Source organism: Abramis brama (assembly GCF_963993115.1).
Source record: "Abramis brama genome assembly, chromosome: 10".
NCBI lineage: Eukaryota > Metazoa > Chordata > Actinopteri > Cypriniformes > Leuciscidae > Abramis > Abramis brama.
In genome coordinates this window covers 24,395,626-24,422,051 of record NC_139972.1, presented here as the reverse complement: position 1 = coordinate 24,422,051, position 26,426 = coordinate 24,395,626, and the positions used below count along the sequence as shown (strand labels likewise).

The following is a 26,426-nucleotide window of genomic DNA, read 5'->3' as shown; positions in this document are numbered from 1 at the left end:
ATTTTACATACCCATCACAGCATCTTTGTGGTGTTTAGCATTGTTTTATAAATTAGGAGGAGTTAAAATGTGCTTAAAATCACTTATAATTTTGTATTGTTGTATTGTATTGTAAATGAAACTCATTAAATTGATCAAAAGTGACACCCCTAATAATAATTAGGGGTGCAACAATACATGGATATGGATCGTGCATTGATATGCATTGTGTAAACTTGGCACATCATTTCTAAAATATCGATGAATTGATCGATTTAGCCCTGAATCGAATCGAATCGAATCGTAATCGTATAACAGCATTTTTTGAGGTATCGGCAAATATCGTATCGCTGGCTGAGAGAATCGATATCGTATCGTATCGTGATGAACTGTCCGATTTACACCCCTAGTAATAATGATACAAAAGATTTGTATTTCATATAAATGCTGTTCTTTTAGATTTTCTATTCATCAAAGAGTCCTGAATTTTTTTTTTTTCACAGAAATAATAAGCAGCACAACTGTTTGCAACACTGATAAAAATAAGGAACGTTTCTTGAGTACCAAATCAGTGTATTAGAATGATTTCTGAAGGATCATGTGACACTGAAAGAGTAATAATGCTTAAAATTAAATCACAGGAATATATAAATTTTTATATATATTTCATGTATGAAAGTATGAAAAGGGAACAAAAATATATAGTGAACATCAAGCATTTCATTCAGACTGAGTTGCTGATTAGTTTACCTGTATCTGGGTTAAGGCTGAACTTTGCTCCGGTGTTGCCGCTCTGGATACGGTATGTCACTCGTCCGTTCTCTCCCTGGTCTGCATCTACAGCCATGACATAGACCAAGACAAAGCCCACAGGCTGGTCCTCCATCACACTCACCACAGACGGTGAGATGAACACAGGGCCATTATCATTCACGTCAGTGACAAATATGTGGGCTGTGACTGTCCCGCGGCGCCGCTGACTGACATCGGGTGCTGAATCAGTCGCCTGAACCACCAAGAGTAGTGAAGAGGTCCTCTCATGATCCAGCATCATTCCCAAAGAGAGACCTCCTGTAGTTGGATCCAGGAACAGGAGATCTGGGACGTTTGGCCACTGTTGAAGAATGGAATAGTGTACTTCACTGTTGGGTCCACTTCCGTCTTTATCAATGGCCTGGAAGGTGTAGATAGTCGACCCAGGATCTGCGCTCTCAGGGACGACTATGATGACGGGGTCTTCGGGAAACTCGGGAGCATGATCGTTGCTGTCCTGGACATCAATTACCAATGTTACAATGTGACTTTTAGGGAGGGGCATGGAGAAGTCATCCACCTCAACCTGGAGAGTGTATCGAGGAGCTTTTTCAAAGTCAAGCTCATGGGCCAGGTAAACGTCACCCGTCTGGCGTTCTACCACAAAGGTGCCGTCAAAGTCTGTTCCTCCCACCACCGTGTACGTGACCTGGCCTGCTTCAGGAAGGGTCTGAGAATCAGGTGAACGTACAGATCCCACGATAGAGCCGGGTTTAGCTCCCTCCACAGAATTCAGCATTAATGGTTGGGAGTTAGCGGTGGCCGATCCTTTACTTGAGCTCAGAACCTGTAAAGAAAGACATGTATGTATTAGATTAAGAGGCTGAAAGGATGAATGCAAAGCATTGCTAAATGTTCGGCATGTTCATTCTACAACAGGAATGGAGCTCATTGGATTAAACTAGATTCAACTTTACAACTGTAAAAAAAAAAAAAAAAAGGTATATGTATATATATATATATATATATATATATATATATATATATATTAGTGTTGCACGGTGTACCGATACTTCAAAAGTATCGCGATACTCGGAAATTAAAAACGTCACGATACCTAAATTTATCAGCATCGATACTTAAAAAAAAAAAAAAAAAAAACGCCTCCCTATGGACGTCGGTGTTTTTTTCCTGATGCATGCAGCAAAGAACCTGCCGCTGTCAGTGTCATGTGACAAAACTACAGCGAGATGGCTGCATGTGCGAGCACAAGTGGTCCACGACTCGTAGAAAAAGATGACGCGAGGAGTGACATATGGAAGTACGTTGCCTACCTTGCTCTGTTGCACGGTGCACCGATACTTCAAAAGTAAATCGGAAATTAAAAACGTCACGATTCCTTAATTTATTAGTATCGATACTTCTAAGAATGACCGCGTTCCAGATGGCCGGCGACACACTGGCTGCGTGTCGTGTCCGTTTTTATTTCGGCTCCCATGTTAACTGCCTGCGTGACACACGCGTCTGGGCGCAGCTCGAGAGACGCGCGGAAAACGCGTGCATGCTAGAAATAGAACCGACGCCTATTTTTCACGCGACACGCAAGCGTGTTGGAAGCGTTTCCAGGCAAAATAGAATAGGAAAAGATGTTTCTATGTCATTTTGACACGAATACATATTAATAAATGACATTTTGATGTTTCAAAGTTTTGACATAAATACAATATAAATGTAATTTTAAAAAATATTATCGATTTTCAAATATTGCACCTCTTAATACAGAACGAATTATTCTGTAGCCTATTTTGCCGTCAACACTGCCGACGTTGTCTTTGCTGCTATATATTTATGTTTAACATGAAGTATAGGCCTTCCACAACTCTCTCCCCACGTCAAATATATCACCAATGAGGCTTATCATATGTTACCAATATTAAACATTGTTTAATATAATCACTGTTCATATTTTTATTCAAAGTTCAGAATCAAGATAAAGCTCTTATGTTTCTTATGATAAATGAGATAATGCTGCTAAATGTATAAAATTTTTTACCTTGAATGTCATTGCTCTAATTTATTTTTTATATTTTGATATTTCATATTTTGTTCAAATGTTTAATATATCTGCTGTTCATATGTTCATTTATTAGTGTGTTATATGATTAGAATGTTGTCCCGGTTTTAAAATAAAGCACAGCAATGATATTTGAGAGTGTTTCTCCCTTTTCAGGAAAAGTATCGAAAAAGTATCGAAATCGCAATACTTGACTTGGTATCGGTATCGAAACAATAATTTTGGTATCGTGACAACACTAATATATATCCTATTTAGCTTATTTGTCAGTTTTGCATCATGTTAGTCCTATGCTGCCATGGTAAGTCAATAAAAACATTTTTGTAGATATTTTACTATCTGTATATTTTTACTATTTGTACTTTTTCCTTCTGTTATCATCATTAACTAAAACAATAAAAAATGTCACTGCTTAAAATAAAATAAACTGAAATAAAAAAAAAACATTTAAAAAAATGCTTACTATAAAAAAACTATTTAATTTCAGCTCGATGACAAGGCAACATTTTTGCATTACAATTACTAAAATAATTAAAACTTATCTTTGAAAAAAATAGCAAAATGACAAAAACACACCACAAAATTACTAAATCTGTAACTAAAATTCAAAAACAGACAATATGAAAATAAAATCTAATTCTAAATATTGACAACTATAATAGTACATCAATGATACTAAAACAACACTGGATCTAAAATTGCGAACACACTACCAACACTGTTTATAGTACAAACATATACAAAAAGGTATTTTGTTGACTTGCCTAAACCACACAGGACTGATACTAAGCAAAACTGACAAGCAAGCCAAATGGGAATGAAAGTAAACAAAAATGTCCCATATTATTTTTTATTACTATAAACCACAAAAGATCTATCTTTTCGTCTTTTGGTTTATTATTTGATTTTTATTTTACTACATATCAGAACAGACCTACAACCCATTAGTCCTGCCAGTTGACTACAAATCCAACAAAACAGAAACATATTGCAGCCCACATTCTCTATTCTTTTTACAGAGAATGAAAAATAAAGGGTTTTTTTTTTGGTGGGGGGTTACAAGCTCAAACAACAAACCTGCTAGCATTAATCAGAGTTAATTTGATGGGTCTGTGCCTGCCAGGAAAAACAATACTGGATTAAAGTAAACATAATCAGAATAGGAAACTGTTAGAACATTCAAATGTGCAAATATTCTTAATAAAAATACAGAATCCTCATAGATGACTCACTTCAAAGCAAAAGAACCTCACTTCCTAATATGGAAGCCTGCACAGTTTCTTTTCATAGATGAGACATTGTTTTGATAGTTACTAGAGCCTGTGTATGTGTGTATGTGCACAGAAAGAAAGAGAAAGACAGATACAGAGAGATGGAAACAAACATTTAGATAAGGAAAAACATAAACAAACTCAGAGACATGCTAGTTACTAATCCTTAGACGTTATGTGTTAAAAGTAGGGCTGTGAAATGATTAATCGTGATTAATCGCATCCAAAATAAAAGTTTGTGTTCACATAATATATGAGTGTGTACTGTGCATAATTATTTTGTATATATAAATACACACACATGCATGTATATATTTAATAAATATTTGCTTAAATATACTGTATATATAATTTGTATTATATATAAATATAAATATTTTATGTATAAATAAAAAAAAATCTTAAATATATACATGCATGTGTGTGTATTTATATATACAAAATAATTATGCACAGTACACACACATATATTATGTGAACACAAACTTTTATTTTGGATGCGATTAATCGCGATTAATCGTTTCACAGCCCTAGTTAAAAGTATGCACTGCAATACAGGTGCTCATGAATAACCTATTAATTTTTTACTATGCTTAAATCATCATTACGCAGCAGTGTGATTAGTATATTGGCAATAAAGAGATTCTTGAGGCCAAGTCTTCTAATGAAACATAATAGGACAGAGGAGTAATTAATCCCACATTAAGCGGTAAATGACACGTCAAAGCACGTTCCAACAAAAGATCAACTTTTTTCCCCTTTTTTCCGCACAGCTGCTTTTAAATCAAACTGTTGATTTCTAAAAGTATCAAAACCTTGCCAGAGCTCTTTTTATTCTAATTAGATATAAATTATAAACTTCATTATTTGTCTTGGCACATACACAACAATATTAAATGATTACACAGCATAAATGTGTTTTCCAGGCATTTGCATGTTGGAATTTACTACCGTTGATGTCCGTTGTGTCTGTTTCCACTCTGTTGACTAGTTGGAGAAATATTAATTTGATCACTGGGGTATTTCACAAGGAGCTTTTCTGTTCTTCAAAGGGCTACTGAACTGTATTACGAGACTTTGACACCACATAGCAGAAAGCACAGCTGGCACTTGTATCGGTGCAGCTGGGAGACGGTCACTCCTACTTTGAATGTTTTACACCGTAATATCACGCTTAAAATGTTGCAGACAACAACGGCTAGAGGGAGAGGGAAAAAAAGTCAAGGCTAAGAAATTCATCTTTGAGCACCTAAAATTAGCCAGCTGAGAGTATTTTTCCCGGCATTGCTTGGGGAAGGTTACAAGACTTGGACTAGGAGAGATGAGCTAGCTATGGAAATTTGCAATGCAAGAATGTAAGCCTTGATTAGGCCAACTTGATCATTCCATATTTCCTTCACATGCTGTTTAACCTGAGAGTGGATGTAAACGGATCCATTCCTGTAGAGAATAATCTACAAGTTCATATTTTCATATAACAGTATTAAATAAATCATTTTGCATGTTATGAAAAGGTGATGAGTAGATCCATGTGGCGGAAGGTGTTATTTTTAACTTACGATGAAGCCAATCTCTGATATGACCAAAGACCCTTGTATTAACTTCCATTTTTGAAGGTTTATAGCCATAACTAATCAAGGTACAATATACATTGTTAGGAAATTTGTCAGGAAAGCTGCCAAAGAATGAGGGTCCAGAGGGGATGTTTAATCCATCTGTCTTCCAGTGGATTAAATTTGCATGATTTGGATTGGTTCACAGACTCTAGGTATATCTTAACCTTGCCACTGTTTCATATGTCCCACCTGATTCCTGGAGGGAGACTGACCTGTATTTTCAGTGTTATGGTGGAGCTCTGAGGGGGTGAACCTCGGTCTGAGGCCAGAACGATGAAACTGTACTCAGGCCGCTCAGAATGACTCAAAGGGGAAGAGGACCGCAGCTCTCCGGTGTTTGGGTTCAGAGTGAAACGTTCAGCTCTAGGACCTACGGCAAAGACAGGATGGAACGGGCAATCAAAGACAAGTTTGTGTGCATCACTGTATGTTCTAACCAGTGTGGGGAAAAGTTACTTTTAAAAGTAATGCATTACAATACTGCTTTACTCCCTAAAAAAGTAACTAATTGTGTTACTTGGTTACTTTTTACGGAAAGTAATGCATTACATTACTTTTGCGTTACTTTTTCTCACCTGAGAAAACAAACACTTACTTCAGCAATAAAAAAAATTAAACACAAATATGATGTTTATCTAAAAGTCATTTTTGCCTATTCATATGGTTGAATTTGGCCATCAAAAGTCAGCAGCAAATACATTGGTAAATAAAGTGAGATTAAATACATAAAGTATATTTGTGTTATATTTAATTATAGCAGGTTTGTGTAATATTCTGAGTTTGCATTTTACTGTTTTTATTCATTTTGAGGAATGCTGAATCTATTTTTGTTCAAGTGAGATGAGTAAATGCTCACATTCAATCTAGAACTACAATAAGCATCATGTTCACACACAATGCCTCTGCATCTCACTCCGGATTTCTCTCAACATGGGGAACGGAGAGCTGTCAGTCAATACATGGGAAAACAAAGTAACTTGCGTTACTTACTTGAAAAAGTAACTTACTTGGACAAATAAATTGTTGCAAATTTAAAAGTAATGTGTTACTTTACTAGTTACGTGAAAAAGTAATCTGATTATGTAACTCGCATTACTTTTAATGCATTACCCCCAACACTGGTCCTAACCAGATAAAGAATGATTGGATAGACCATCCTGTGTTGTTAGAGATCCCGTCTGGATTTAATTAATACAGAATGAAATAGTTATGTGTCAAATTCAGTAAATTACCTTCTACACTTCACGTCACACTGCCTAAACTGATAAACAGCGGAATATTATCGCATGGGTCAGGTATGATGTATTTTTGGTACCAGCATACTTTTAAAGTATCAGTATGCAGTGCAATCTTAACATTTTTTTTTATTAAATCAGCTGCAACGGAATTAATCATTTTGTTAAGTGTTTGTTTTCTATTTGAGTGGCATCACAATGGGTAACCCCACCCCGTCCCGTCCAAATCTCATTGGTCTGAAATGTCTCTTCACAGCACATTTACCATTAAATATCCTTTGATTAGCTGGGACTGTGTCATTTTGCATAGCAGTTTCATGTTCAGTAGTCAAGACAAAATGCTTATCGTTGTAAACTTTGCATGTGGTTACAAGATGTTTTTGATTAATTGATTTATTCACTTATGCATCGTTCTTACCAGACATAGAGTAGAAAATAGTTCCATTTTCTCCTTCATCAGGGTCTTTTGCATGAATGGTTCCCAGTAGAAATCCAGATGGTTGACCTTCTAGCGCCTGTATAGAGATTTCAGTTAACATTTTTTAATCAATGCAGCTCACAACTATTTATAAAATCTGTATAATTTTCCAAATGTAGTAGTCTGTGTAGAAATGTTAGAACATATAGTACACTACCATTCAAAGCTTTGGGGATGGTAAGATTTAAAATTGTTTTTTTTTTTCTTATATTCACCCAGTCTGCATTTAGTTGATAAAAAACAATTTCAAATAACCGTTTTCTATTTTAACGTATTTAAAATGTAATTTTCCTGCGATGACAGCTGAATTTTCAGCAGCTATTACACAAGTTTTCAGCATCACATGATCCTTCAAAAATAACTTTAATATGCTGATTTAGTGCGCAAGAAACATTTCTTACTATTATCAATGATGAAAACAGTTGTGCTGCTTAATATTGTTGTGGAAACCGTGATTTTATTCATCTTCGATGAATTGAAAGTTCAAAAGAACAACATTTATTTAAAACAGAAATATTTTGTAACATTACAAATGTCTTTACTGTCACTTATAAACAACTGAATGCATCCTTGCTGAATAAAGGTTTTCATTTGTTTTCTTACTGACGCCAAACTTTTTAATAGTAAAGTTATTTCTTTTGAACAAATTTGCCTTGTTTCAAGAAATCTCATCAGCTTAGCAAGATCTAAAATATCTCAAAAAATCAAATTCAAGTTTTATTGCTATTAGTCCATGTGTATTAGCTTTAAAGCATCTACATGCTAGTGAACTCCTAAAAAAATTATAAATGTACAGTTTTTCTATTCTAGAAGATATAGCTCTGAGGATTATGAAGCTAATATTAGCTCTCATACCTGCAGAAAGAGCTCTCTTCCTGTCTGAGCATGGTTGAAGGAGGGTGCATTATCATTCTCATCCAGAACCGTGATGAAAGCAGTGCCTGTAGCGCTGCGTGCAGGGGTCCCACCATCCTGAGCCACCACAATGAGCTGGTAGCTGGACTGAAGTTCACGGTCCATGGAAACCTTTGTGCTTATCTCACCTTTAAAAGAGCAGGACAGATGGAAAACACAGAAAAAGAGTGAGAAACTATTTCACTGCAGAGGAAAATGTCAGTGGCAGAAGGCACAGATGGCACATCCTGACATCAACAAGAAGGTCCCCCACAGTTAGCAAGCTGCCAGAAGTCTGGAGCTGTGTGATGTCCAGTATGCTCAACAGCTCCACATTAAGGAGGGTTCAGAATAGTCAACTAGCCATTCAACAACTGACTAATGGATTACTGAGGTTGGCTAGTTTATATAGATTTTCTTGTTTTAGCTTTATGTTAGCAGTTGTAAAACTTCTAAGACAGCATGCTAACAATCAGTAAAATAACTTTTTTTGTGAAGATTGTGATCTATAGCTTTCTGAAATTGAAGGTTATAGTAATTATTTTATCTATTTATTAGCTGAATATCTGTCAGTCAGCATGCTAACTTTCAGTAACTGTCAGCATGCTAAACGTCTCTTTAGAAAGCTGTTACTTAACTTTTAAGAAATGCTAATTGACATGACCCTAAACCAGCCAAATTATACAGTGCTTACTCAAGACCAAATAGCTAACTAATTCATAAACAACTCACCAACTGGTCAAATTTGAACATATGTAGTTTTGGACATCCTTAATCAATACAGACAAAAATGATACCACAAACCACAAGAGAACTTGTGTAGGTGCCAAGTTGACCTTGTCACTCAAAGTTGTTTTGGTCTGTTGGACTGTCTGCCATATTTGATTCTCACCTGTGTGGGAGTTGATTTGGAAGTGGTGATCCAGATGGAGCAGGCGGTAGCTCAACCGACCATTGAGACCAGCATCTCGATCGCTGGCAGACACTCGGCCGAAACCAGTGCCTGTCGGCAGGTTCTCGCGCAATGCCAAGAATGCTCTCTCTTGGGTAAATCGTGGGGTGTTGTCGTTTTCATCCATCACTGACACACGCACTGTGGCACTACCCGTCTTCTTCAGCTGTCCGTTGCCTGACGTGGCCAGTACAGTGAGCAGGTACATCTCCTTGGCTTCTCTATCCAAAGCACTTTTCACAAACAGCCAGCCGCTTTCGGACACAATGCCAAACCCTGCAGCATCACCGTCTGGGTGCAGGTGGTAGGCTAGTGGGGTGGAAGACGTAGAAGATGGTCCAGCGGTGATGCCGCCATCTCGGTTTACTGCACGAACCTGCAGGAAGCGTGTGTTGAGAGGTGTGCTTTCCTTCAGCTCTACTCGATACGTGAGGCTATCGAACATGGGACCTTGGCTGTTCTCGGCTTGAACGTGGATGACCAGGGTGAAGGTAGAACTTAGCTGAGGTGCGCCGCTATCTTTGGCAATCACCTGCAGGTCATAGCGGGGTATGGTCTCGTACGATAAACCGCCAATAAGGCGGATGTGCCCGCTATTGCGATCAATGCTGAAGGTTCTCTGGGCACCGCCACTAAAAATGTCAAAACTCAGAAGACCATTGGGTCCAGAATCGCGGTCTTCTGCTTGGACCTTGTAGACCACTGTACCCATCCGTGTGTCTTCAGGTAAAATCAATGACTCGGAGGATGAGGGCAAGAAGACGGGCGCATTGTCATTGACGTCGGACACTGTAATTCGTACCCTAGTCTGGCCAAAGGCCGGGGGGTTACCGCAGTGCGCCTGGACTTCCAGATTCAAGCTGGGTTGGGCTTCATGATCCAGAGGCAAGCTTGTTCTCAAGGCCCCAGTCTCTGAATCCACAGTGAAGTAGCCCATTGGGTCACCAGAGCTAATAGTGTAGGATATATCCTTCAAGACACCTGAGAACCAAGAGGGAAATGGCCAGAGACACATCAATTCACAGTGTAGCAAGAAAACAAGACAAAGAGTTATTTTTCAACACATGAGCCAGAATTTAGTGCTTCAAATATCCAAAGCAAATTGTTAAAAAAAACAAGTGGTGAAACAGAATCAATGATTAATGTTGATTGTAAATGAGGTATGTACAATTGTTCAATGCCTATTTGTACAAGTGGTGCACCAAGGAGAAAAAAGCCAGAAGACATCTGTCAGCGCACTTGAACACAGTCCAACGTGACTGATAAATGTGGGTATGCACTGAAGTCTATTTTGTGTGTTTAAACATGTTGAATTGGGATTTTTATGACCAAAGGGGCGGGACTGAAAAACCTCTGAGATTAGCTCACCCACCATTCTTAGTGCTGGCCCGCACAACTCCAACTTGTGTTCCACGCAGGGCATCCTCAGAGACCAAGAAAAAGTATTGAGCTTGTTCAAACACAGGGGGTGCAACCAGTCCTGCCACTATGCTGATGTTGACCCTGGCATTGATTGGAGCGGTAAGGCCCCCACCATCTTGGGCTGAGACCACCATCGTAATGACTGAGTTTGCCTTTCCATGTAGAGCGCGTGACAGTGAAATCACTCCTGGGAAATGCACAACCAAAATAAATGTTTCTATTAAATTGAAAGTTATCAGAATACATCAAACCATTCTGAACACCCTGAAATCCACACGATTCAAAAGTTTGGGATCATTTTATTTTTAAAGAAATTAATACTTTTATTCTGCAAGGACACATTAAAGAGACAGTAAATGCATTTTATTGTTACAATATTTCAAATAGATGCTGTTCTGTTGAACTTTCAAATAATCAAAGAATCCTGTAAGCATAAGAGACTTCTTTAAAAAACAATAAATAAATAAATTACTGATCTAAAAATATATTTATATGGTTTTAAAATCTTGTATATGATAGCAAATGTGGCTAATGTTGAAGTGCACTGATTATGGTCCTTGAATTTGTACTTTGAACTTTAAATGAGGGTAGATTTAATCTTCTCACCAGTATCTTTATTGAGGGTGAAGAAAGGTGAGCTCCCTCCAGGTACAGTACGGTACGTCACTCTGCCGTTCTCCCCAGCATCTGGGTCATGAGCAGTCACCTTCAGGACGGAGGTCCCTGGGGTGCTCTGCGTACTCAGGCTCACTGCATAGCTCAGAGGGTAGAACGCTGGTCTATTGTCATTTATGTCTATCAGGTCCACCCGCACGTATGCCACTGAACTTAGTCCACCCTAGAATAAATCGGTTAACACTTGCTTTAATGGTGAATATACAATCAAATCTAACTAGATAATAAATTATACAACCAACTGATGGAGGCTGGCTACATAACAGGCTTAAAAATCTTAAGAAACAGAAAACATCCCCTTAAATATCTGTAGTCAAAAAAGTCCAAAAATTACGGAGTTAACATTTGCGAGGGGAGGAAGTAGATTGATTATATTCCCTGTTGAGAACTGCAATCTGCCGAGGGGACAATGTACACATGGGATACGGTTCTTGTCGCAAAACATCTTGCTCGCCAGGCATCCCATATGGAGCAAATGGCATGTCAGGAAAAAGCCCCAACTTATTAAATATTACAAGATGGTGCTCTTTAGGGCCCAGCTGCCTCAGAGCGCTTTAATGTGTCTGCTGAAATTTCCTTTAAAGTATTTAAGTATGCTTTAAAGTATTACTTAGGCACAAGATGCTAAACCACTACTGAAGAATTACTATGCATGCAATTTTTTTTCACTTGAGGCCAAAATGGACATAATTTACTGCACCTCTGAAAACAGTCCAGTCATATTTGATGAGGGATGTGGCTGCTTGAGACACTCACCCCATCCACAGCTGTAACGGTGAAGTCGTAGTTGGCTGGACCCTGGTCACGATCCAGGCTGGTGGTAGTACAGATCTGTCCATTGTGCTTGCCAACGGTGAACTGAGATGGGGTTACTGAGCCTGGACCAGATCCCAGAGAGTAGGAGATGGAGCCAAAAGACCCACCATCAGCATCAGTAGCTGTAACCTGGAAGAAGAGAGAACACATTAGATTAAAGTTCAGCCAAATGTAACAAAAAGCTTAAGCAGAGAAGCCAGACTCTTTTAGTGTTTGGGACCATGGTTCAATGGGATTTAATCACAGGTCCTGATCTTTGTTCATGTTAACTAGTAATTGTTTCTAAACTCAGTAGGAATAATTATATAAGTATCAATATCCCTTTTTTTGGGGTAGGTTAAAAATAAAATCTCAATATTTTCAGCCCTTTGATGGTATCCGATATACATATTTATGTATTTGCTCGGAAATCATTTAAAAGGGTGATATTTTTTGTGAACAATATTTTTTTTAACAAACTGTTGCCAATTAAATTAAAAATGTAAAAAGAGTAAAGCATAATAAAAATGTCTACTTTAAAATAATGAAGTCATGTTGTTTACTGTAAAAAAATAAAAAAATAAAAAACACTGGAAAATTATATTAAATTTTCATTTAAATCCACCAAACTGATAATAGTTTGAACATAAACATCAATATTTACCTACACATATTTTTAATCAAAACATTTAGGTACATAAAGTGTCTCAAAGAGACTTTGAGTACAAATGCAAACAAATAATTGAATCTTAATTTAAAATCAGTTCATTGAAACCACTTGAACTGATTAACAGAAATGAAACATTGCTACTGAAATTGAAATGAGAGACTGTTAAATACATAAGTTAAGACATAAAAGTTGAAAACATAAAACTATATATTAAAACATCAGTCTTAAATGCTGTCATATTCGAAAATTGCAAGCCAAAGACAGATTGTGAAACATCAAATGATGTGATAAACAGGAAACATAATGTCCAAATAAAAAGTGCATTAACCTTACTGCAATACTCAGTGTTGAATGAAGAAAAGAAAGAAAGAAAAAAAAAAACTAGCCTATACAATTATTTTTATTATAAATATAATAATAAAAGAATATAATAATATATAATCATAGTTATAATTATTAAAATATAGAAATATTTTTAATTATATATTTGAATTATAAAATTAATATTCATTAATAATATTGTGACTATTCAATATACTCCCCAGCTGTAGTTTTAATTTAAATGTCCATATTCCAAGACCACTCAGCAGTTTCCTGTCACAAATAAACCTGAGACTCCACTGAGCAATACCACAACACATTTATCTGACTTGGTTCACAGCCCATGGCACTCAAACACAGCTCTGGTGCTCTGCAGCAGGTACATATACTGCGGTAAACTAAGGGAGCACATGGAGAGCTCTTCGGCTACAGTTGGGTTTGATCAACCAAGCCAAGAGGAGGGAAGCTACTGGCAGCTTGCAGACATAAATACTTTCCCAGCCACAGCGAACAGCTCAGGAGAGAACGACAGACAGATAAACAAATGAAGAGAGAGAGACAGACAGAAAGAGACTTGTATAGAGGTGATGACTATGTGGGAGAAAATTAATTGCCATTCAATGCAAACACGGAAAGCGAAATGACTTTCTATCCAGCTTCTTATTCATCAAATAAAAGGAAAAATACTGCTTCAGCGTCTGAAATTTACTCTCAAACAACATTACACCTTGACCATAAGCCGTCTAGAGTGGATGACGGCTGTAACAGATTCTAATGGCATTGAGATGAGGGCATCCGAGTCTGAGATCGGGTCCTGGCAGAGGCTGTGGAGCAAGTGTAGGAAAAATAATCATCATGAATACAAGAAGTTCCAGCCCACAGCGGAGAGATGTTCCACCTTTTAACCATCCAAGGCCCTGAAGCAAACCCTGACATTTTACAACCGAGCAGGAGGGGGGGCATGATATTCATAAATACCACACTACCTATCCTTATTCCCTTCACGATAGCTTGACAGAAGTTGGACGCCTGAGGCCTGAACAGCGAGAGTTTGAGGTAACAAACCGTGGAAGGGTGGTTTGACCAAGGATCTGCTTCATGGACAAAGCCATTTTCCATGAAAGCCTGGCTTGAGCAGAGAAAGCAGGGAAATGTCTGGGGGACTTGTGGGTCTCAATATAGTTTAAATAAAGAGCTCCAAAGCAGCACTGTAAGATAAATATTTCCTCTCGGTCGTTGCGCTGTTCGTAGCAGCTATTGAATGGAAGATGTATGAGAAAAGGAAGTAAGTTGGTCACCATAAGAAATCATATATTTGTACTCAAACATCTGTCAGGTTGACTATATGCACGGTACATGTAATAAGACAGCAGAAAACAATCCGTATTAAGCATGTAAACCCTTCAAAGGTAGAAGACTGAAACCAGAAGAGGGATTGAGTTTCTTTTTCCATCTCTCCAACAAAAAAGGATTTAAATAAAGTGGCTTCTCAAAAATGGGGAGAAACCCAAGCTCATAATTTCTAGAGTGTGTTTGAATATGTGGTGAGATGCCAGTAATCATGATGACTGATTGAATGATTGTCTTTTCGAGTCCTAAAGGGGGCACCTAAAGTGCATGCATACAAAAAAAACAAAACAAAGAGCATGTACGTGTTCACACACACGCACGCGGAGGAGCCGAGGGATTTGGAGATGTACTGTTTAAGAAGCAGGTTGCCTTTGCCAGTACAATAACAGTTCATAAGAAGTTTAGTGGAATCTCAATCTTGACTGAATCATAAGTGGGTCAAAGTGTGCTTGAGCTGCTTTCTCAAAATCTCTGCTAAATCCTCTGTGCTTTTCCTCACCGTAACTCATGGAGACACGCAGACTCAAGACACGCCAACTGTGCACAATGCACAAGATGACCTCAAAAATTGAATTTCACCTAATAAATTTCTTGAATAATCTCAAAAGCTACATATATTACATCACAGTTGTCTAAAAAAGTTAAAATGTGAACCACCAAAGTGAATTACAAACATTCAAACATATTCTCCCCATCTGCAATAGGTTGGACAAACAGACAGTGCCGCCCCAAAACTCACACTATTGGTTGAGCCCGACGTAAGGATGCTCAAACAAACAGAGGTTTGGTGTTTATGTTGAGTGTGATTTAATCGTCATCCATAATTTATTTCCAAAGTGTGAAAGTGAGACAAGAGTGAGAATATTGGACACGTTCTGCAGCTCTTACAGTTCCCTCGTCTCTCTCTCCATGTGTGAGTGAAAGATGCGAACCGCCCTGAACGAGCCAAGTGAGACATTGGCTGGGCGAACTGTAACTGCAGAACAAGCCAAAGGAATCCAATGCTAACTTGTGGAGTTTTGTGGTTCACCCACCATTCCTCTTGACTCCTTTTTTAGGGGAGAAAAAGAAACATTCAAGTAAGCGAATACAAGACTAATAGGGAGAAAGAATAAGCTTGTCCAGTTCTCGTTAGTTTGTGCTAATGCAAGGGATCTGGTTTCACTGCATTGGGTTTCCTCAAGGCTACACAGCTCATTTAGTGGGTAAGGGACCTGGCTGATGCTTTCCCAAAAGGAAATGCTGGGTATGATAATGAAGTTTTTGATTTGTAAATTGACCACCTTGGAATGAACATGCAAAACTATTACTTGGATGTCTGTAAAATGTCTGTCGACAAACCACTGACTCAAGGTTACCTGTAAGTTGGCCATATGATCACAGTATTGCATGGAACAGTGATTGATAGAGGACTTTGAAACTGTTCCGTGGGACAATTTCCATGCAAATTATGTCTAATATCTATGATCCAACAACAATGCAAGATGTGTAGATTTGCTAAGTGTAGTTCATTCAGAATTCAGGACTGCTTCATCTAAATCTGTGGCACGTTCCTAGTCAAACAAACCATCTTACAGAATTCAAGACCAAACCATCTGATCAGGAAGCTTTCGCAGCCAAACTAAACATTGCAGTCGACAGAACAGTTTGTGAACTTGCTAACAAGCCAATCAGAGTCTGTTTGACAAACACTTTTGTAAGACCCGTTCTGTACTACTGATCTTCTCAGTGAAGACATCAATAAACATAAAACCAAAGATATCACAAACTACATCACCCGAACACAGACAAACCCCCCAAATAACAGCAGTACAAGGCAGCAAGTTGGTGTAACTTGGCAATGGGGTCATTTGGACCCATCTGGACGTCTCTAATACAAACATGACATGGAGAGCGTACAGTGGGGACTTTACTTAAATAACAAGAAACCTACAGAGTGATCCAACTGAAACAGCATGATCTCACGCAAAAGAAAAGCTCAGCTTCAAGAATCTTCTTTGCAGCTAATGTTCAGAGTTTTGACCGAAAGCAATGGTTATTTTTATTTCAATGTTGCAGAAACTTGCAACAAGTTCCACATATGGAAGCAATGGATTAGTTTGGAAACTATAAAAGAGCAAATGCAAAATATTTCCTTTTTTTCATGGAAGAAAGAAAGTTATAGACATTTCTAGATATAAGAGTGAAATGACAGGGTTTAAATTTGGGGGAAAAAATAACCAACTAAGGCCTCTAGTTCAAAAGTGTTTAAATACAGGATAAAACTCCTGTCTAAAATCTAGAGTCTCTCAGTATAATCCACAATATGGCTTTCATATTTTCAATCTGGTGCTATATCTCATTTCATTCCATAGCGGGGGAGATAAGAGATCAAACAGAAAACAGCACATTCTTTTCTCAGAAGGATACTTACAGACAAAGCCAAGCACACCATAAACATACTTTGCTCCCAATAATTTCAATACAGCATTTTATTGAGGCTATCATTCACATCACATGACTTCAGACAGACAAAAACAGCACACTGATGGACGATTCCCAAACCCATGGGAGGACACGCACAAACACTGACTGATGGATAAATACAAATATGAAAGCAGGCATTGAGTGAAAATAGATGGAAGTGTCAAGAGATGTGTGCAACTGACAGACAGCAGGGAAAGGTGACAGAAAGACATGGACTGATATATTGAAGGACATGCTATGAGTTATTACAGCTGTTTATTGAGAGATCGCTCTCTTTCTTTCTCTTCTTGGCATTACTTCAGAGAGCTGAGGAAGAGGGGGAAACTGGATACCTCCTACTACTTTCTGGCCCTCCTGACCGGCGGCCGAGTAAAAGCCGCACATCCCTCCGGCTCATTACAGCTACAGAGCTGAAGCATTTGACATGTCTTGCCTGTTCAAGACCGAGACTAGAAACACAAATCTACTAGCGAGCATGAACAATAGCTATTTTTTCTTCCAAGTTGCAAATTTATTTTATGTGAAAATCAGAATATCACAAAAATATTTACAAATAAAGCAGCGTTTCCATCCCAAAATTACCACTGGATGGATGGATGGATGTACCATTGTATTAAATTCACAGATGTTCTCTGAATTCTCTCCTTTTATGTTCCAGAAATTCATATGGGTTTAAAATGACATGAAGGTGAATAAATTATGACAGCATTTCATTTTTGGGTGAACAATCCCTTTAAATACTTCTGTTTCTCACATCTTCCAATATGCTGTCAAAATCATAAAACATAACAGATTCACTACATTCACTCATTGCATTGCTCAACAATCACCAATGGATGTCCATTTGGACAAAAACAGCTAATAACATAACACAGACACGTGTTATGAAACATACCAGATGCATTCTCTACGTACATTTTATGACGCCCTTTCAAGTGGCTGGCAGAAACCCCAAAGTCACCGTGACCTGCATCTACTGCAACTTTACACCAAAGAACAAGCTGTCAATGGCCGTAGTATGGCGATATCATATTAGCAAACATCTCTTGTACATATTTTCTTTGAGTAATGGATCAGCATGACATCATCGGAGCGCTCCTCCAGATCTGTGAAGCATGCGGCACTCTCCAGATGTCCATTAAAAGGGATCTGCAGTATAATGGGATGCCTGTAAAACATCATATACATGTCAAGATCACTGAGCACCCTAATTATTTCTTCATGCAAGGAAGCTTGGCTTCATCCTAGGAGCTGTGCCGGTACGAGCCGCCCGCCAGGACACTGTCATCAGGAAATGTCCAGAAAGGGTCAAAAAGTCTTGGATTGACACCGACTGGTCTTGTTTCACATTTTTATCAGATGCAGACTTGCATTCTGGTAGTCAACCACAATTTATGTCAGGTATGGTGTAAAGGCCTGAGTTTTGGATGTAAATATTGGGGTTGGAAGACTTTTGAAAGGTGTTGGTTTCTAAAATAACACAGCTTTGAGCTTTTCATCTCTGGCCTTGACGGTGACGGGGAGGGGTAGCAGCAGGTACTTGCGGCCGGGGTAAGGTGCAGATTTTTGGCAGAAGATCACAGGACGGCCAATTCAGCATAAAGAGGACTAATGACACCAGGAGGACTGGTGCAAAGGGACTATAGAGTATGGTTTCCCCTTTTTCTCTCATCTCTCCATAACTGTGAGTGCTTGTCTTTCATCTGGCCCTCACAGCTGGAGGTGATTAAGGCATCAAAATATGTACAGCGAAAAGTGATAGATTGGGGATCTCAGCGAGGAGAAGCAGAGACAGAGGGGTCAATGGCTGCAAGAGGAGTAATGAGCTCAAAATGGACTCTGGGTAATAATAACTTGATATGCTTTCAGAGAACTCGACAGTCAAATAAATGTTTGAAAATGTATTTGAGTAAACATTGATGTGTTGACAATCTCCGAGCAGTTTAGTCAAGAGATCAAATTAAAGACTTGAAAATGAAGATTCTGTCAGTAATTACTCTCCCTCAGGATGTTCCAAAGGTTATTTTTTTCCGTGGAACATCGAGCTCTTTCTATACAATGACAATCCATAATGAGCATGACCATTAGGTTAATAAAAATAGTCCATATGGATGATGTGCTACATCCCAAATAAATAAATAAAAAATATATAAATTTAATATACACCAGTCAAAACCCAAATATAGCACAAAGAACGCAAACACTGCATCTCTCATCTTGGGTTCAATGCTTTAGTACGCATATAGCAGACAGATCATTGCTTTTGATTATAATCTTTTTACAGGCAGGTCATCCACTTGTATAAGATGTTTTTAAGAGTTGACTGTGTTTACCAGTGACCCCTAAGGTCTACTGAAGCTCAGAGTGAACAGGAAGCCAACCTAACAAAACTAAGACTCGTGCCACCTCTGACAAATTTTACCCATGAGAATTTAAAGCCCAAGCGTTTCCAGTGGTCATTTTAACAGGAACAATAAACATGCCAAAAGCACCTCTGGAAATGTAAGCCTGGTGACCCTTTGCACTGACCCCATCACGCCTTACAGAATAAGCTCTATGCTGGAGTCCCAATCACTGTCAGTTCAATGGCCTCACTGGTTATTTTTGAAATGCCACATACAGTAAGAGACATGTTTTTTTTTTGTGTGTGTGAAAGCATAAAAGAGCCATGTTATTTTTCATACAGAAAAGGAAATGGCAAAATCATGAGAATATTAGAAGGTGATTATTTTGGACAACTTGAAAGCGGATGTGGACATTGATGTTATAATACGTGCATAGAATAAAAAATAAAAAAATAATAAAAAATAAAAGCATTAAAAAAGCTTCTTTTTTTTACCACACTCATTTAGAAAAATGGGCCAAATTTCGAAACAAATAGCTTTGGCTATGTATTTCCGGCATACTGGTGACCATTATTGCCTTTGAAGCTGTAAACCAGCTCCGCTTTTCAGAAACTTGAACGAACCCAGATGAACTGCATTGAGAGTTTAGTGGGATGCTGAAGGGACGTCAGCAGAGACGGAATAATGCGAACCATGCCCGCTATGGGATCTAACGGTACTGATGTGGCTTATGGCACCGCTCTGCTGGTCAATAACTCCCTCGCAGGACTGCATGCACAAACACAACACGCACACGGTAGCAAATTCCACCCGCAGCCCTGCCGCCTGGCACCAGTGTCGGATGGGTTGTTGAAAGGCCAGTTGCAGAGAACACCAGGGTTTTTCCGATACATTGTGGCCTTTGCATGGTCTCCTTGAAAAAGTCAGAAAGCACGGCTTTTATACGGGTTAAATGCAGTATGGTCAGTGTTTTAAAGTATGAATGTGGTAAAAGTTTCTGTTGCCTACATGAAAACACATGGAATGTTAGTGGACTTGACAGTATGTCCACATCATTTGACTGCTAGATATATTGCTTTCAGTGAAATGTCTATTTAGACGTGGTCAGTAGGAGTCATTGGCCACATCACTCATAAATGTCCTCAAGGCAAAAGCTAATAGCCATTCTCCTGCACTCAGTCTTTTAATGCTGTTTTCGCAGCCAGATGTCTTTGATTTGTTCATGGTTGCTTCCAATTTGTAAATCAACGTTCAAAGCATATATTTATGAGAAAACAAACAAAATCAACAATGCCCACAAAAATTAGGCCCATGCCTCTGTGGTATTGATCTTATATTTATTGAACAACTGCTATTATGAGTTTAAAGGAAACCATAAACTTGCCAAGTAAAGTATGCATTTAAACATTTCAATCAAAAAAAGATCTTCTATAAAAGATCTGTTGTTTTGACTTTACAGCTGTCATCAAACACATAATACATGGCATCACTATGGTGAGCACCACTATTGCTCTTACTTTTGAACAAACCTATTACCATTTAACCATTTAATATAATTCGTCCCACATTGTGAGATGAAAGTTGGCACTAAACTCCTGGATTTGGTACCTAGCAACCATCCAGAACTCCCAAGAAACTGCATAACAACACAGTAAAAACCTCACAGAAAGTTTTATAATTGTGTTCGCAAGTTTTGGGCAAGCACAAATCACATTCTCTACAGACAATGTAAAAATGTAGTTTGAAATACCTGTTGATTGAAATTTGCCACTTTATTGCTAGAAACAGTAAGAGGGGAGACATGAAACAAGGAGAACTAGATCAGAAAAATGACAAGATGAACTCAAACACACAATGTGTCATTCCACATGCACAAACCTCTAAGCTCAAAATACTGTGTATATCTATTCTCTTCTGATTGAATAGAAATATTCAGATCATAAAAATCCACAAGATCTCATCAAAATGTCAGAATGATCTCAGCGTAATTCCATTGTTTGTACATGACACTCTGAAACAGTGTCCAACAAGCTCCCAACATGGAACAAAGTAAACGCTTTCTCTCTCTCTTTCTCTCTCCCTCTGTGGCTGCAGGCACTTCATGGTCTACATACAGATGATAATGGAAAGGTGCTTTACTGTTGCGCAGGGACCCAGGAGACACTTCACAAACATGCTCTTTAATTTCACTAGGCTTTAATCACAGTCTCTGCTGGAGAGCAAAGTACTTGCTTGCCTCAAGCTCATCACAAACTGGCACACCGAGTTCATATTTGCTGCATAGTATGGGAATGGAAACTTCTATTTACACAGCATTTCTGTTTAAAAGCCCATTTGGTTTTGGTTTCTGTCTTCTGTGAAACCCAAAAGAAGACTTCTTTGAAAAATGTCTGTTTTTTGTCCATACTATAGAGTCCAATGTTGTTTAAGACCTAACTGACTTTGATAACATGGACAAAAACAGTTGAAACATTCTTTTAAATATATTCACATCTCAAATATATAGTCATACACCGTTAACGTGGCATGAAAAATCAATGTGTGCAGTATATGAATTGAGCATGAAAGCTAAATTAAGTACCAACAGCTAACAAAAATCCAAATTATGAAATTTAATATATTCAATATATTCATAACGAACATATCAGAGTTAATATTGTTAACAAATAATACAAGTATTAAAACATTCTGCTTAACTGAAATAAAATATAAATATTATATGTTAAAATTAAACTGAACATGCGAATAAGTTCAAGCACTAAAAATCACTAACTGGAAATAAATGAAAACTGAAACTATAAATAAAAATAAATAAATAAATATATAAAAAGTCAATCTAAAAAAAAATATATATATAATAATAATAATATATTATTATTAACAGTTATTTTAAAACGATAGCATCCAGCCACGCCACACACAATAAAGCCCCTCTATATTGAAAGTTGCTACATTTTTACATTATCTGTAGAGAATGTGATTTGTGAGATATATATAAAATAGATAAAGTACCATATTCTTTAAAAAAGCTTTAAAGTCTCATATAATGTCTGGTATTTCTTGTCCTTCATTAAGAAAATTTCCCATTACCCTTTCTATAGTTCTTTTATTCTGCCTGTCCATCATTTTTTTTCCACTTCTTTTTATCTCAAAAATAATATATGTTGGATTACAGTATAGGACGACCCCTAAACAGTTTAAGAGTTGAACCAGCAACATTCAATATAGAGTGGCGTTATTGTGTGTGGCGTGGCTGGACGCTATCGCTTTAAAATAACTGTTTAGGTCACACAGCTAATATCAGCTCTCTGGAGCCGTCCCTATAAACACACATAGGCCCGTGCCACTGGCCGATAAACACGGCTTTCTGTGAGGCCCGCTGGGGCTGGTTACCGGCGTGTGCCAAACCGTGCTACGACGCTCTGGGCCGCAGCCCTCAGACTTCTGTTTTTAGAGCAGTGGGACGGTCCCGGCGGAGGTCATTCCTCCTCCGGTTCAAGCCGGGGTCGAGTGTAGGAAAACACACAGTTTAGTGAAGGAGACGGCACAGGCCAGAGACTGTTTAGATCAATTTCTTCGGTTTTGCTGGCACTTGTTTGCGCAAGTAAACAGGCTATTCATTTAGAAGCCTACACACTGTCACTAGAGGAATAATGACCTCTGTGAAAAATGACAGTGGACTTGCTTTTAAAAGCAAAACAGAAAAACAGAATCTGTTTGGGCCAAAAGGATTACAGTCGGTAGACATCCTGTAATAAAAAAAACATGTAACAGAGATTCCCAGTTTCTTAAAGCTTGGAAAGTATTAATGTTTGGCATATTATAAGGTGTGACACGAATCTGGGTGGTGAACGTTATGATAGATGAGGTGACTAATGCACATTTGTATGTTCAAGGCGAGCACAGCTGCAAATGCGTTTGAACGCTTAAAAAATGAAACCTCGCTTCTCAGATATAAAATAATTAAGCCGTCTGCATCAATGGACCCATTTATGAACTTGTGCATGTACGTTTGCATTGTGAAATATTTAACTTAAGCCTCATTTATTATGATGTTTGTAATTTATGTAACAGTCACTCTTAATACAGGCACACGTCTTTCAGTATACTGTAGTCTTTTACCTAAAAAATTGAGTTAACTGCATAATGATATTATTCAAATAAGCTATACATCATATATAGCACCGCGAGGGGACACATAAATCATTCTCTTGACAAATAAATCCATTAAACCGGATGTAGCCCATCAACAACTGTGCAGTTTGATGCTTTCTCTCTTATTTAAGATCATGTTTTAGTCATTCATGTTACTAAGTCTCACTGTATTGACAGGTGGAAAGAGTTTACGGCCTCTGCTACAGTATGTGTTAACTTCTGGTTTTGTAACCAAAATGCTATTTTTAACACTCATGAAGAGCTCCAAAAGCTCCAAGGCTCAACTCCTACAGAGTTTTTGCTCCATCATCTGCAAATTATTCAATCTTCTGCTAAAAAAAACAGCCTAAGCAGGATTGGCGGTCTTAGATGGTCTCTCAGTTCTGGTCCAGGTTCTTGCCCAGGTTCAGTTCTGGTCCAGGACAATCGCCAGCTGATAGTCAGGCTGGGAGACGATCTGACCAACCAGCTAAAAACCAGTCTGCAAGGCCTGGGGACCACCTAGACCAGCTTAAACCAGAGCAAACAAACCATCTTATGTTTGGTTAAGCATGTGTCATGTGACGTTGAGGTGCACTTGCTGGTTGAAGACGTCAACATTACATCACTGGTGAGGAAAACTAAATGTTTAGTGTTGTGATGAAATGAATAAACCAAATATTCTGTTTTTTGTTGTCCAGAACAAGCCTTCAGGCAGATCACAGCCTCCTCAGTGAGAAAACAAAAAAGAAATGCAGTGTGTTTTCTTACGAAACAACAGCTGGTGCCCAGATATAACTGCTATTTCCAGCCACTGCGCTCCAGATATGAAATATTTAAACATCTTTTGCACAACCTTTGACTCTTCCTGCCAGCTTTACACTTATGTTTATATTGGGGTATATATATCTTACCTTAGATAAATACAAAAGCAATGCAGGAGACTTTGGATTGTGAAATCCAGGAAACCCAGAAATTTTTTTCTATGTTATGGGGATTTTTGCCTTGGGGGATTTCATTCATAGTATGAAAACAGGTCTTTCTTATAAAGATAGTTATTAAAGCAAAATTTTTTATTATAACATCTTTTAAACTGGAAAGTCTTTCTTCTGTGGAACACTAAAGATGATATTTTCATCGATGTTGGGATCCAGAAAAAAAACACACAAAAAAAACATTGGTCCCCATTGGCTTTTACTGGATGGACCAAAAAAAATAAACAATACACAGACATTATTCAAAATATTCTCTTTTGTGTGTCATACAAAAAGTAGTGATGGGAAGTCTGGTTCTTTTCCGCGAACCGGTTCTTTCGGACAGTTCGTTTCAATGAACCGGTTAAAAAAAAAACGGTTCACCAGTTCTTTTACGTCCTCACGTAATGACGTCAATTCTATCATCCCGGCGGATACAAATACATTCAAATAAAGGCATTTGTAATCATAACTTCAGTTAAATAATAGTAATCATCGTCATAATCATCTTGGATAAGTTTCTTACATTTACGTTTTGCAAATGAACCCTACAGGCGATGAGCAAACGTGGATGTTTCACATGTCTAAATGATAGCCTATAAAGTGAATAAACTGATCTTCATTAATTTAATTTTATTTGTTATTAAATAAACTTACATTTCGCCCTCATTTAAGTCCTCGGTTCACCTGTGCTCATGTATCAGCACAGCATGCAGTTGGTCGAAAGGAAGTTCGGTTCAGAGACGGTGCTATCACGCATGCTCAGTATCTCCAGCTCATCGGTTCTCCGTATCGAACGTGTCCGAAAGAAACAGATCTCGGTTCTGTACTGGTGATTCCAGAACGCTTCTGCAACCAGTTCTTGACTCGAGAAGCGCTGAAGCAGTAGGCCTGTATGTGCTGAGCTTAGAACTGCTGAAACCTTACTATACAGTCGACAAAACGGAAAAGTCGATGCATGTCTCAGTATGCTGAACGTGTCCGAAAGAAACAGTTCTCGGTTCTGTACCGGTGATCCGAGAACCGCTGTACCTGTACGTTCGGTAGTGCGTGCATGCTCAGTATCAGCTGATCGTGCTCATATTTTAGTTAGCTAAAACTACAAATAAAACCACATTGATGCTAAAATAATACTGGTGCTGATTTTGACCATTTGAACCCTTTCAGGACTGCTTTCACACATCTTATTTTGTTCACAGAGCAAACTGGTGGAGAATGCTGTTAGGCTTTGCATGCACTTCACCCTAAATCAGCTAGACAAGCCCATCGAACTCTCTACATCTCTTAATTCACCCCCTGTTAATTTACAGCACAGTTAGTTGAGACACTGAGATGATGCACATCTTGAGGCATTTAAAAAAATAATCATCTCTCCCATCCTGGTCCAGATCTACATAAAACATCCTCAAATCTTCAGCATCCTCCCATTCCATCACATTATCACTCCAGGGGGATTTTCTAAATATGAAAAAGTATCACTAACATATATTTTACACTTAGAGGGAAATATTTTTTTTTTCTCTGTAGCACTGTCTTATGTTTTCTGTCTGTATAGATGACACACAGTAACATGCATGCTTTTCTTCCATTGATACTGATGAGTATCCTAAGCATTGACCCACATCTGATGTATAGGCCTACTTATACTCAAATAAACAGATCTGATTCTGATTCATGATTCTTGTGGATATGGAATTTGTACATACAAACTGCCTGCTAGTCTTTCAAAAACGAAGCCAAATGCACTTAACCCGAGGGTCAGCCATGAGTACACGATGGCAATAAATACTTTCGAGTTCAATTGTAAAAGGATATGACCGTTATTATGGGTCTGTGTCTTCAATATCCAGGAGATGTCTTAAAGATTATTTATTTAGCTGCAAAAACAATTTAAAAAAAAAAAAAAAATCATCCTTTTTTCATTGTTTTGAGAGTTAAGGTTCACAAAGAAAATGAATGAATGAATGACTGAATGAATTAATATACTATTATACTTTCTGTCAGCTTCAATAAAAGTAGTTT

The 26,426-nt window shown here is 38.0% G+C and overlaps 1 protein-coding gene across 1 annotated transcript in view; it reads right to left on the bottom strand.

Moving 5' to 3' along the window:
- Positions 1–26,426, bottom strand: part of dchs1a (dachsous cadherin-related 1a) — a 104,548-nt gene that overhangs the window by 14,027 nt on the left and 64,095 nt on the right. Inside the window, exons 3-10 of the mRNA XM_084126972.1 lie at positions 12,106–12,294; positions 11,281–11,512; positions 10,625–10,861; positions 9,193–10,233; positions 8,262–8,449; positions 7,347–7,443; positions 5,906–6,063; positions 730–1,579 (exon numbers count right to left, since the gene is read on the bottom strand). Of these exons, the coding sequence (XP_083983098.1) occupies positions 730–1,579; positions 5,906–6,063; positions 7,347–7,443; positions 8,262–8,449; positions 9,193–10,233; positions 10,625–10,861; positions 11,281–11,512; positions 12,106–12,294 (2,992 nt within the window). The remainder of the gene's footprint in view (positions 1–729; positions 1,580–5,905; positions 6,064–7,346; positions 7,444–8,261; positions 8,450–9,192; positions 10,234–10,624; positions 10,862–11,280; positions 11,513–12,105; positions 12,295–26,426) is intronic.